The sequence below is a fragment of the Stenella coeruleoalba genome (genome assembly GCF_951394435.1).
Source record: "Stenella coeruleoalba genome assembly, chromosome: 13".
Taxonomy (NCBI): domain Eukaryota; kingdom Metazoa; phylum Chordata; class Mammalia; order Artiodactyla; family Delphinidae; genus Stenella; species Stenella coeruleoalba.
The window spans coordinates 44,818,991-44,832,081 of record NC_137159.1 but is presented as its reverse complement, the minus strand read 5'-3'; the positions used below and the strand labels follow the sequence as shown (position 1 = coordinate 44,832,081).

The window sequence follows — 13,091 nt, the reverse complement described above, 5'->3', positions numbered from 1 at the left end:
ATAAGCACACAGGAAAGAAAGGAGTGCTGTGATGCTTTCGGCGTTTGTTCTCATGCCTATTTTTATCTAGATTTTTTAATTGTAGCTTGCCAGACAGAGTTTTAATTGAAATTGGATTGTATCAGAAGAAGAAAAGTTCTTTTCGTTCTTCTGAGTCACGGTGCAGAGACTCAAGTTAATGAACTTGAAGGTAGTGTTGCTTCTTGCACTTAGAAAACCAATCAGGTGTTCCTTGTGCTACTAGTTGTCACGTTGCATTTACGTTCACCTCCTGACTGAAGTATCTCAGGTGTACGCAGCCACTAATCGCTAAAGAGAAGCAACGTGGGGTGGGGGTAGGGGTGTATCCACATGTACCCACTGTTTGGTCACAGCACTACGATTTGCTTTTGATGTTTGTCTCTAGTGGCGTGTTGTCTGTTGGCATGCTTAAGCACATGTCCATTAAAATTCATTTTGTTCCTTTTATTTTCCTTGTTTTCTTGGTTAGTGATTCATTTGCATAAACATTAATTATCTCTGCCTACTGGTTTGGGGTTTTCTCTTTCCTTCTAACTCTAAAGAAAAAAATTTTTGCTGCAGAATGTCCCCCAGAAGGGGCTTCCCCTGGCTGTCACCTACCTTGAAGTTGGACCAAGTATGATAAATTTTAGCCTTTTTCCAGTAAACGTTCCTCTATCCAGGTCACTGCTGTCACTAGCAGTTTTTGAGTCACACCTGCAGCACTAATTTTTTTTTGTTTAACCTGGTTTCTATAGACACTAACCCCATGTCTCCCTGGACTCATGCCTGGCACAGGCCTTCCAGACCGATCTCATACTTCCTCCCAACCAGAAGTTTCCTGAAATCTCACACTAGAACAGATGTGTCAGCCTTAAAATCCACTCACTCACTTTTGACTCGGGGGCTTTGTTTTTTTGGTTACTATTTCCCCTTTGTCCCTCCTTTCAAAGGGAAAAGCAAGAGAGATATTTAAGTGGCCTACTCCTTATAAGCACTGGTCGACAGGCCGTCACTTGCAAGGCCAGGATAATCACCATGCATCTCCTCCCTAGGCCATTCTGCCCTAAGAATCCTTTTTCCACGTTGCTGTGTGGATAAAGGGTTCTAATCACAAACACCCTTCAAGTGCATAGCCTCTAGTCTTACCTTAAACCCCGCTGCTGACAGTAATAGTTTGTATAGACAGAGTATAAAGTTGACTCCCAGCCCACCACTTAGATAAGGCCCAACGGAGACATCCCAGTTCCTGAGAGTTGACATATCGGATGTTCAAGTGGTGGTGGCCAGTCTCCCACTGATCCTGTTGAGGCTGTCGCTGCTAATTTTGCTGTCACGTGGTTCTGGGCAGCAGAGGTGGGGGACGTATCTAATGAGCGTGCCGTTGACACCTCCGTGTTTGTCCGTGTACGAAGGGTGCAGGTTGTCTGTAATCCACTAAAGCGTCAGCCACACCCAGCTTTAGTAACTCGCTAATCCCACGCCCTGGGTGTACCAAGCCAGGGGCCCGCTTCAGTTCATGGTACACAGTTGATGGCACACAGGCTGAAAGCGATAATGAATGGAGACCCTACTGCATTTCCCAAGCCGGAAAGCCATGAGGGTTACAGTATAAGTGAGCTTGGGAAGGAACAGCTCCCGAAGACGTCTCCAGCCTGAAGGGTCAGAGCCGCTGGAAGCCTGGCTGTCTGGGCTTTCTCGTCTCAGTGCAGCAAGGCACCGTGATCAACCAACACGTGATGGGGAAGGCCCTGGTTCTGTCTTTGTTTGGGGGTAAATAGCCGTGTGGTGTTGAGTGACTGTGATTGGCTTTTCCAGCTCCTTTAACACAAACTACAACCCACTCACGATACAACTTCGGCAGATGTGGTTAAATTGATGTTCGTTGACTTGCCTCATTTCCTTCCAGCTCTTAAGTTCCAAAGTCTAACGGGGGTGGTAGATGTGAAATGCATGATTGCCGTCCTAATTTCTGCATGTGTTTATGACGATGTGTCGAGGGGTGGTGGGAGGAGAGCCGGAGAGCATTTTCAGAAACCAAAGGTCTTTCTTGTCTGACTTTGGGGGAATGCCGTGTAGTTCTGATAGAGTTGTCTATCCATCTGTTTGTGAATGCCCTTTCGCTTCAACTTCCAGCCCTTCTGGTGGCGTCCTTGGTTGTAAGGTGGCTGCTGTATAACGTCCACTCTCTCATATTTAATATGTGTGATTGTTAACTGTTGTCCTTTTGTTTTAAAGTAACCATAAGAGGAAATGATCTGAGTTCTATTAGAGAAAATGGATTGATCAGAGGAACAGAGTGCAGTAAAACTCATCCTGGCATTTCGCTTTTCTCATTTCCCCGTAAACGGGCGGGTATTAATCCATTCCCACCTTCTAATGTCCTTGGTGTCCAGCTGGCTTTGTGGGATGTGCAATGGTTTTACTGTACTGCCTCGATCTGTGCCAGGCATTTATACACAGCCACGTGTGCGAGTCAGAGCGTATGTGGTCACCCCGGGGGCTCGCAGGGTTAGCTGAACGGCCTCTCCACTGTCCCTAGATGGCAGAAACGGTGGACACGAGCGAAATGGTCAATGGCGCTGCAGAACAGAGGACAAGCTCGAAAGAGTCCAGCCCCATCCCCTCTCCCACCTCCGAGCGCAAAGCCAAGACTGCCCTCCCGGCCCAGAGTGCTGCCACCTTGCCGGCCAGGACCCAGGAGACGCCTTTGGCCCAGATGGAAGGCTTCCTGAATCGGAAGCACGAGTGGGAGGCCCACAATAAGAAGGCCTCAAGCAGGTAACAGCACAGAGGCTGAGGCGGTCCCGGGGGGGGGGGGAGCTGGCCCATTAAGAGCTGGGGGTGGGCCACTCTTGATCGAAAGGGGAGTGTGTGTTTATGTGGTTGATTTGTTCTGTAGCTTCCCGGGCGTTACATCCTCCTCGGGACTGACGTTGGGAAGCGGCAGTAGAGTGCTTTTTTATTCACCAAGAGAAGGAAGAGTTACGTGTGTGTGTGTGGGAACAGCAAGAAGAGGCCTTAGTAGTTCCTCCTGAGAAGGAATATGGCTAGATTGAGGTGGGGGAGTCTTCCCTAGAGTGAAATGATTTCACTGTGGTTTCCCTCCTGTGGGATGTTTTAAGACATTCACCATTTCCCCTACCTTATCTCCATATCAGTCTTTATATTCATTATCTCTCAGTAGCCCTACTTGTATTATCTCCATTTTACAAATGAAGAAACTGAGGCTCTGGGAGGTTAAGAAAGCTCACTCAGTGTAGCTTCCTAGTAAATGGCACAGCTAGGGTAAAACTCATCTGATGCCACAGCCCGTGTGCTTAACCAGTAAACTAAACTGCCTGGGACCACCATGTACGGTTGTACAGGTTGTACACTGTACAAGGGAATCCCATCTAAGAGCTGCCATCCACATTGGGGACATTATAGATTTATTTGTTAATACAGGCAGGTGGCAGTAAAGTGTCTTGTTCTAATAAAAGCGGTATATTAGGACAGTTTGCTGTACCCTGGGGGGAAAGGCTACCTTATTCTAATTCAGCCAGTGTACCGTAAGTGCTAGTGGCCCTGGGTCTGCCTCCCCCTCCCTGTCACGTTGCCAGGCCACTTCATTACAGAATGAAGCTGAGGTGGAAGAGCTGCCTAAGGACAGGCATGTTTCCAGTAGGGAGCTTGGCCTGTACCCTGTTACCACAAGAGTGTACCAAACACCAGCAAAAGTCTTTCCCGTCAGAGCCAGGAGTACCTTTATGTAATGAAAGAGGGCACTGTGGTTTTCTTCAAACTCAGAGTGAGAAGTGGCCCTCAAAAACCTGCCACTAGGGCTTCCCTGGTGGCGCAGTGGTTGAGAGTCCGCCTGCCGATGCAGGGGACGCGGGTTCGTGCCCCGGTCCGGGAAGATCCCACATGCCGCGGACCGGCTGGGCCCGTGAGCCATGGCCGCTGAGCCTGTGCGTCCGGAGCCTGTGCTCCGCAACGGGAGAGGCCACAACAGTGAGAGGCCCGCGTACCGCAAAACAAAACAGAACAAAACAAAAAACCTGCCACTAGCAGTACGTGTCTTGTCTTGGGAGTCCACAGAGGAATTTTGTTCCATTGCGTATTTTTAGCAGGATTTAGGAAGGGCTTTTTTAACAGGGGATCATGCCGTGTTGTGCGAGGATCATTTTCGTGTTAATCAGACCCTTAGTTCTTGAAGGGAGTGTGGGGCAGAAACTTGAAACTCCTTTCTTTACTACTCAGGTCCTGGCACAATGTTTACTGTGTCATAAATAACCAAGAAATGGGTTTCTACAAAGATGCAAAGACAGCTGCTTCCGGAATTCCCTACCACAGCGAGGTCCCTGTGAGTTTGAAAGAAGCCATCTGTGAAGTGGCCCTTGATTACAAAAAGAAGAAACACGTGTTCAAGCTAAGGTGAGCGTTGCCAGAGAGTGGGTGTGTGTTTATTTTCACTCTGGGGGTTGGTTCTCTTAGATAGATGGCTGTGATCGGTTGATTCCCCTCCTCTGCTGTTTAAAAAATCACCAACAAAGTGACAAACTGGATAGGCACACGTCTTGGTTAGGATCTCTGGGCTCTGTGGCCGGTTAATGGCACAACTGAACATGGAAGAAAAGGAACTTTCCTTTTTATAAGCTGGAACTTAGTGTTTCCTGAGACAAGGTGAGCTAGTCACATTTCACAGTTTAAGGGGAGCTTAGAAAAATAGTTTCCCCGTCTTTGCAGCTATTCCAGACCCAGGAGATGCTGTTCTTAGCTCATGACTTATCTGGAGATGGGTCAAGTGAGTCATCCCGGAGCCAGGTGGAGACAAAACAGGAAGGGGCGGGAGGGGCCCTGTGCTCCCCTGATTCACCCGGCGGATGTTCCAGATGCCTCTGGAACCATTCAGTTCCAAATGTCTCTACCCTGTACAACACATACGACTCCCAACAGAGTGGATCCAAGCTCTGAAGTTCGGCTTGTACTTGGAAATGGGCAGGAAAAACCCGTTTTTCTTTTAAAAGCATGAAAAGTAAACATGTTAGTGGTTAGGACGATACTTAGTCTGATACTAACTTCATCTGTTGCTTTGGGATTTGAAAAGCAAACTTTGGTCCTCAGTTACACGTGAGCCTCATGCCAGCTGGATGAGGCCAAGGACCACAAACGAGAGCAGTTCAAATGGGGTGATTCCTTGAGCCTGGACGGGCACTGGAGGCAGGCCCCAGGGACCTGGGACGCTTTACACGCTGTAAGACCAGGCGCGGCCAGCCTGGCACCCACCCTGGCTGCACGCCCACTTTGTACTTCCTTGATGCAGCTTCAGAGCGTCGGGATATCGGCAGAGGGCATTTACCTCCTCTGCACCGGCAACACCAGCTTCCTCTCGATGCAGCAGAGAAGGAGGGGCCCTCCCAGCCAGCGTCCTCTCCGTGTCACAGCGATAGCCCGGCCAGGGCAGTTTCTTTTGTTCTGAGAGGTGTATGAGAAGAGAAGTCTAGAAGAACTTTTCTGGGTGTCAGTTCAGAAAGCCTGGTGTTTGTTAATGTGGGGGATGTAAGTCCAGTGGCAGAATTTCAGGAGGGCCCGTGGGTTTTAAAGAGCTTTCTTCTGCGTTCAGTTTAGAGCAGTGATCAGTCATCCCCAGTGGTCTTTGCCACAACAGATCCAGGTGTTGACATGTTCGGAGCTTTTTGAATCCTTCCAGTGATTGAAACACCCACATTACCTGTGCATATTGGCCCAATTATATGACTTCTTGATGCCCCGGGGCGCGGCTGCTGGGCCTGTGCAGGCCCCCGGCACAGTGGGCGACGTGTGCAGGGTTCCCACAGGCATTTCTGGTGTGATTCCCGCGGCCTGCTTGTATCCCACGTGAGAGTTGGGGGATTTTTTTTCTTTTTTCTTCCTTAAGTTATATTGTGACTGAGTTTCTTCCTTCAAATTACAGACTAAATGACGGCAATGAGTACCTCTTCCAAGCCAAAGACGATGTAAGTTTCTAAGTTTCATTTTTTCAGATACTTAGACGTTTGCAAGTGTTGGTGGCCCGATGAGCTTTATTTACGATGTTCTTCACATAAGTCATGATCCAGTGGTGGCTTCTGGCCTCTGGCCTCCACGGTCATGAACGCTGGCAGGTGTTCAGTTCTCCTGTACCTCTCAGAGGCGGTGAATGTCATCTCACTGCCCTCCCGCCGCAGCAGGAGACCTAGTGCAGGGTCCCTTGAAGTCCGCGGAGGAGAACTGTGGGTGAAGCACAGGGAGCAGGTCCCAGGACTGGGTGTGGATCCTGCAGCCCAGTCAGGAGCCTCCCCGTTGTACCCACTGCACCCCACTGCCTTTAACCAACCATTGCATGGCTGTGCTCCTCCTTGAGAGGAGAGAGGGTCAGCCGATGGGAAAACAACACGTATGCAGGGCTTTAAATTCGAAAAAAGCAACTTCTGTTAAATTTATACAATGTTATGCGTCAAATATATTTCAGTTTAAAAAAGGAAAAGAAAAAGCATCTTCTAGGGTGGGACCTGACACCCTACTGTAGACCAGTCTTTCCAGCTCGTCCACGTTTGTAGGGCCACATACTAGAGTGGGGACCTTCAGGTACCGTAAACCGAATTCTGGTGAGCGTTCAATCATGTTCACTACTGTCCTGACAAAGCAGAGGTTCGTTTGGGAACTGCTTTCCCCTCTCAGGCAGACACACCGTTCCCAAGCCTTCCAGCCCACAGAGGCTCACACGGTCACCCAGGTGGACCGAGAGCATCTCATGCCCGTCCCTCCTAGTTGAGTCTCACCTGTGTCCCCTCCTTCATCCAGGAGGAAATGAACACATGGATCCAGGCCATCTCCTCTGCCATCTCCTCCGATAAACACGAGGTGTCCGCCAGCACCCAGAGCACGCCAGCATCCAGCCGGGCTCAGACCTTGCCCACCAGCGTTGTCACCATCACCAGCGAGTCCAGTCCCGGCAAACGGGAGAAGGACAAAGAGAAAGACAAAGAAAAGAGGTTCAGCCTTTTTGGCAAAAAGAAGTGAACTCCTTTCCGTCACCTCCTGCCCTTCTCTTAACCTTTTCAGTGAAATTCCAGCATGCAAGCTCAGAACCAACACATTACTCTCTGTGCCTAAATGTTCCTCAATGTGGTTGATTTTTTTCTTTTAATTTATAGAGCATTTCTCGGGGGTGGGGGGGTGGGAAGGGGAAAATACACCTAAACACTTTATCTCCAAGTTACAAAAAAGCTTGAGGTGCAGAGGGAAGACCAGATTTTTTTTAACGAAATTATATAGATTAGATCTCAATATTTAAACGGTTCCTCAATTTTGTGAGGCTGTGTTGGAAATAACCCGCCTCTAGTGCTGTTGGTATGCAAGGCAGCGGTGCTTAAACAGTACTTCCTGTGCTCACCACAGACAAAATGTACCAACTTCCCAACACCGTTCTCTTCCATTTACTTCCAGTGGTTACCTTGAGTCTTGACTATTAGAAGTGCTGGGTCTAACCTGGAATAAACAGATTGTGTATTATGATCTCGCTGCAGCCACAGTGCAGCCCCATTGTTAACTCTACAGACCAAACCGTTTGTATCTGGCATCACTTACTAACACACGACATGCGGCTCTTCTGCATCAGCCTGGACGACGGTTAAGAATGTCGGGATCCAAGAAGGAATAGAAAACTGATACTGTTTTAAATAATCTGTAATTTCAACTTCAATTTTTTTTTTTTTTTTTGCTGAAATACATTATATTGTATGTTTGAGATAATTCTAGTACAAAGTATAATAAAACTAGATGTATAATAAACCCTTTAAATCATTGGTAAGTGTACAAGTGGAACTGAAGCATTTACTGGACAAAGTCCTGTTACCCTAATGGTTACTTGCTTGTGCGTTGCCACACTGTGTTATAATTTGCTTCATTACCTTGCTATTTGATACATAGTGTGCATTTCTCTGTCACTGTAACGATTGTAATGACAAATTTTCATCTTACTGCACAATCAAAATGGCATTGATAGGAATGAACTCCAGAGGCTGGGCCTGAGCAGGGAGGTGGTCACTCAGGCCCGGTGCTCAGTTGTTATGACCTGTACCTCTCGACTTTTGCCCTATCTGTTAAATATATGCTACGTCATTAAAAGCTTTTAAATCTAGCACGGTGGGTAATTGTTGTTTTTTCTCTCCTTGCGTGCACGCCATGTAGGGAATTTGCAAAGTGAGAAATAGCAAACGGGAAACATTAGACCGTCCATCTGGGTTCCTATTTTGCATTCTTGTGCGTGTCTGGTACCCCAGCTTTGAAAGTTACAATAAACGGAGTAATAAATATGGAATGTTTTGCAGCTCTACATCCAGATTTTATCTTCTATGTATAAAAAAGTTACCAGAGAGCTCGCTAAACCTGAGCTCTGAGGCAAGGGTTAGAAAACGTTTTCAGTAAGTGGCCAGAGATGAGTAAATGTTTTAGGCTCTGTAGGCCGTATTCTGTTTGTTGAAACTCTGCCATTGTGTACTACAGAGGCAGCCATCGATGATGTGTAACCAGTGGGCGCGGCTGTGTTCCGGTAAAACTTTATGTGTGGACACAGATTTGAATTTCGTATAATTTTCATGTGCCACACCATGTTCTTTTTTGATTTTTTAAAAACATTTCAAATGTAAAATCAGTTTTACACAGATTGTACAAAAACAGATGACAGGCCAGGTGTGGCCCGTGGGCCAGTTTGCTGATGCCAGCGTAGGATCGTGGGTTAGATACGTGTGTTGTACTCGTCCTAGTTTATCTGTGTGTATCGACTCCGTACCACTTGCATGTTTTCTTACATAAAGTAGCAACGCGTGCCAGTATTATAGACTTTTCAGTAGTTTATTCCGCAGAGTACATGCCTACCATGGCATCAGTCCTGGGCCTCACAGCTGACTAGCATCAGGGCTTTCTGTTGCCCTCAGGTGAACTGAGACCTCACTGTTTATTCCCCCTACCCCCACCTGCACCCCACCCCCCCAAGCACCCAAGGCCATTTATCTCACCATGACGCTCCCTTGCCCTCGCCTTACTCGGGATTGGAATCAAGTTGTTCAATTCTCAACAGGTGAACCTCTGACCAAAATGCTTACTTAAGAAAAAGCATCTTAGAAAATAATCATGATTAAACTACAATGAGGTATCACCTCACACCAGTCAGAATGGCCGTCATCAAAAAATCTACAAGCAGTAAATGCTGGAGAGGGTGTGGAGAAAAGGGAACCCTCTTGCACTGTTGGTGGGAATGCAAATTGATGCCGCCACTATGGAGAACAGTATGGAGGTTCCTTAAAAAAAACTGAAAATAGAACTACCGTGTGACCCAGCAATCCCACTACTGGGCATATACCCTGAGAAAACCATAATTCAAAAAGAGTCATGTACCACAAAGTTCATTGCAGCTCTATTTACTTACAATAGCCAGGACATGGAAGCAACCTGAGTGTCCATCGACAGATGAATGGATCAAGAAGATGTGGCACATATATACAATGGAATATCACTCAGCCATCAAAAGAAACGAAATTGAGTTATTTGTAGTGAGGTGTAGTAAGTCAGAGAGAGAAAAACAAATACCATATGCTAACACATATATATGGAACCAAAAAAATTTTAAAAAAAGGTCATGAAGAACCTAGGGGCAGGACAGGGGTAAAGACCCAGACGTAGAGAATGGACTTGAGGACACAGGGAGGGGGAAGGGTAAGCTGGGACGAAGTGAGAGAATGGCATGGACATATATACACTACCAAATATAAAATAGATAGCTAGTGGGAAGCAGCCGCATAGCACAGGGAGATCAGCTCGGTGCTTTGTGACCACCTAGAGGGGTGGGATAGGGAGGGTGGGAGGGAGACGCAAGAGGGAGGAGACATAGGGATATATGTATATGTATAGCTGATTCAGTTTGTTATAAAGCAGAAACTAGCACACCATTGTAAAGCAATTATACTCCAATAAAGATGTTAAAAAAATAATAATCATCATCGTGATTGATTACAGCCTACCTGACAAAGCCAGGCAGGTGGCAGGCAGGCCACACTCAAAAGGAAACTAACCAGCAACCCCAGATTCCCATAGAGAGTAGATGTGGATGGAACATTTTGCACGTAATTCCAGAGGCTTGCAGACCCCCGATACCTGGTTTTGGTGGTACATGCTCTCTTCACTGCCCTTGCTGAGGATGCCTGAGGCCTGAAAGTGGAAGATGATGGGCAGCAGGAGAAGCAGCCGCAGAAGAGTGGCTTCGGTGAGTCATCAGGAGCTGATGTCAGCACATGTGATTAGAAAATTCGAATGAAGACATGTTCACAGGGGGAAGTTACAGGCCATATAAGATCGTGATCTTCAGTCCTGTCAGGGTAAATAATGGAATTCTGTAAAAATCACGCACTGCAAATTACAGGCATCAACTCAGAATACCAATAATACCACCACCAATATAATTGCTGAGAACAGTTTTTTTTTTTTTTAATTAAACTTTTAAATTTTGTGACCACTGTAGATTCACTCGGGGTTGTAAGAAGTAATTCGGTACCCTTTACCCAGTTTCCCCCAGTGGTGTCATCTTGCAAAACTATAGCACAGTATCACATCCGGAATATTTGATATACTCAAGATACAGAACATGTCCATCACCACAAAGATCCTTCCTGCTGCCCTTTTATGTAGCCAGCCCCACCGCCTTCAATCTCTGCCAACCCCCAGTCTGTTTTCCATTGCTATAAATTTGTCATTTCAAGAATGATGTATAAATGGAATCACCCAGGATGTAATCTTTTAGGATTGGCCGTTTCTTCACTCGGCATACTTCTCTGGAGATTTATCCGGGTTATTGTGTGTATTTTATGTATCCATACATTTTTTTATTGCTGAGTGCTATTAACTGGGGTGGATATACCACCATTTGCTTAATCATTCACTTACTGAGGACATCTGGATAATTTCTAGTTTGGGGGCTGTTACAAATAGAGCTGCTGTAAACATTTATGTGTGGCTTTTGTTTGTTTTTTTTTTTTTTGCGGTACGCGGGCCTCTCACTGTTGTGGCCTCTCCCGTTGCAGAGCACAGGCTCCGGACGCGCAGGCTCAGCGGCCATGGTTCACGGGCCCAGCTGCTCCACGGCATGTGGGATCTTCCCGGACCGGGGCACAAACCCGTGTCCCCTTCATCGGCAGGCGGACTCTCAACCACTGCGCCACCAGGGAAGCCCTATGTGTGGTTTTTTGTGTGAGCATACACCTTCATTTCTCTGGGATAAAAATTTTTGCCCAGGAGTGCTGAGAACAATTTTTTAAAAACATTTTGTATGTGGTTTCTCCGTTCTCCCCTTTACCCCACGTCTAGGTCGTTTTATTGTATCTAAAATGTCTGAGCAAGTAGTTCTGCTCTCTCCCTCTGAACCCTCGTGTAGTCTTAGTTCTACAAATAAATGTTATGTTTAATGCTCACCCCCGATCCATATGTGGGTGTTCCCTAGTCATTTTGGCTGTCTGAAGCTCATTCCGTTTGTGTGGTTTATGTGTATATATACGTTTTTTAATTAGTTTCTCTATCTTTCCATGACCCCCCTCCCCCCAGCAACCTTCCTTATTTGGGGCCAGTTTGCTAGGTCAAGCGCTTAATGTGAAGTGCTCTTCTGTTACTTTCGTAACTGAGTAAAGACTTCCCAAGGGAGAAATAAATGTGAGCTTCAAAGTTTTTCAAAGGTTAAAGAATGCAGGCCACCCTAGAAAAATAACTTTTTCAACTTGTTAAAAAAAAAAAAAATTCCCAATTGGCCTGACTTTGAGAAAGAATGTTATATCCTGTTTGGAGCTCTGTATGTTTTTGTAAAAGGCTCTCCTTCTAAAAGGAGGGATTCAGGAAGTGGAATTGGAGGGACCTACTCTCTCCCATTACTTTAAATTAGGAGTCAAGACATGTGAGAAACTGATGCTTCTCTCCTATGCTGTTCAGGGAATTTTCACTCAAGCTGAGGCTGTGCCACCGACACAAGACTCACATGAACTGGGGTGATTTAGGGGGTTGGTGACAGTGGGTAGAATTATTTGTAGAATTCAGCTTTTTCCAAGGTAGCACCTCATTTGTCTCTTTGCTCTGCAGAGGAGCTTGGAAGACCAGCATCCTCAGAAACACCCCAGTTTTCTAATCCCCAAACGTGGGGTTTGTTGCCTGAGCTGCCCTGGTTGTCCATGTTCGCCTTAAACTCATGTTAATTGCCGGAGGGGCAGGGACACAGCAGGGCTCCCTCCGCCTTGCCCCCTGCCCTGCTCCCCACACACAGCTATCCCGCAGGGCTCCACATCTGGGCCCCAGCACAAGTTTCCACTCGTGCCTTCCAATGTTTATCACACTCTGGGGACCCACTGTGTCCGGGAGTGGGAATGGAGGAGGCGGAACATTAGCGGAGTTTCCTGGAACTGCTGCTTTAAAGGGAAAGGGAATTTTCTCTTCCCTAAGCCCACAGGGCCTTTCTCCAGGGGTGGGGCATCCTGCCTTCCGGAGCCTGGGCCTTTCTCCAGGGAGCTGAGGAAACCTTGGCTTACAGCCCTCTCCCTGGAGGCTCTGCTCCATTCGGTCACCATTTGAGCTTCCCTGTCACGGAGGATGATTTCCAGTGTTGCTGCTCCTCCAGCTTTGGTTTTGTGAGGGAGACAATCTCTCAAGGTTTTAATCTCCCACCCAGGGCTGCCATCCTAGGGACGGGTGCCAGGGCTGCAGCTAAAAAGGCCTTGAAGAGTGTGTGTCTGCCCCCGTGTTTGCAGGTGTGCTGGCGGGCCCTTTCCCGCTCCCATCTGTTCCATGCGTCTGTCACATCTCTCCCCTGGGCTTTCCTGGGTACCTGATCTGAGTGCTGTATCTGGCTTGCCTGGCCTTTGCTCTTCTGGGGAAGAGTGTGGGCTCTGAGCCCAGACTGGTCACTGTGCAGCCAAGTGACGAATATTCCCTCATCACCTTGGCAAAGCACCTACTAAGTGCCGGCTCTAGTGGAGCTTCAGTATGCTATACTCCATACCATGGGCTTTATCAGAGGCTGGGTCATCTTTTCTTTACAAGGGGGTTGAAGAATGAGT

General features: G+C 47.2%; 1 protein-coding gene across 4 annotated transcripts in view; it reads left to right on the top strand.

Moving 5' to 3' along the window:
- The window catches only part of SPTBN1 (spectrin beta, non-erythrocytic 1), a 196,064-nt gene extending 187,921 nt beyond the window's left edge, over positions 1-8,143 (top strand). For all 4 annotated transcript variants that reach the window (XM_079940620.1, XM_079940622.1, XM_079940621.1 and 1 more), the window contains 4 exons: positions 2,543-2,781; positions 4,243-4,416; positions 5,936-5,978; positions 6,805-8,143. In XM_079940620.1, coding sequence (XP_079796746.1) covers positions 2,543-2,781; positions 4,243-4,416; positions 5,936-5,978; positions 6,805-7,023 — 675 coding nt within the window. In that variant the 3' untranslated portion in view covers positions 7,024-8,143. The remainder of the gene's footprint in view (positions 1-2,542; positions 2,782-4,242; positions 4,417-5,935; positions 5,979-6,804) is intronic.
- Positions 8,144-13,091: the final 4,948 nt, after the last annotated feature.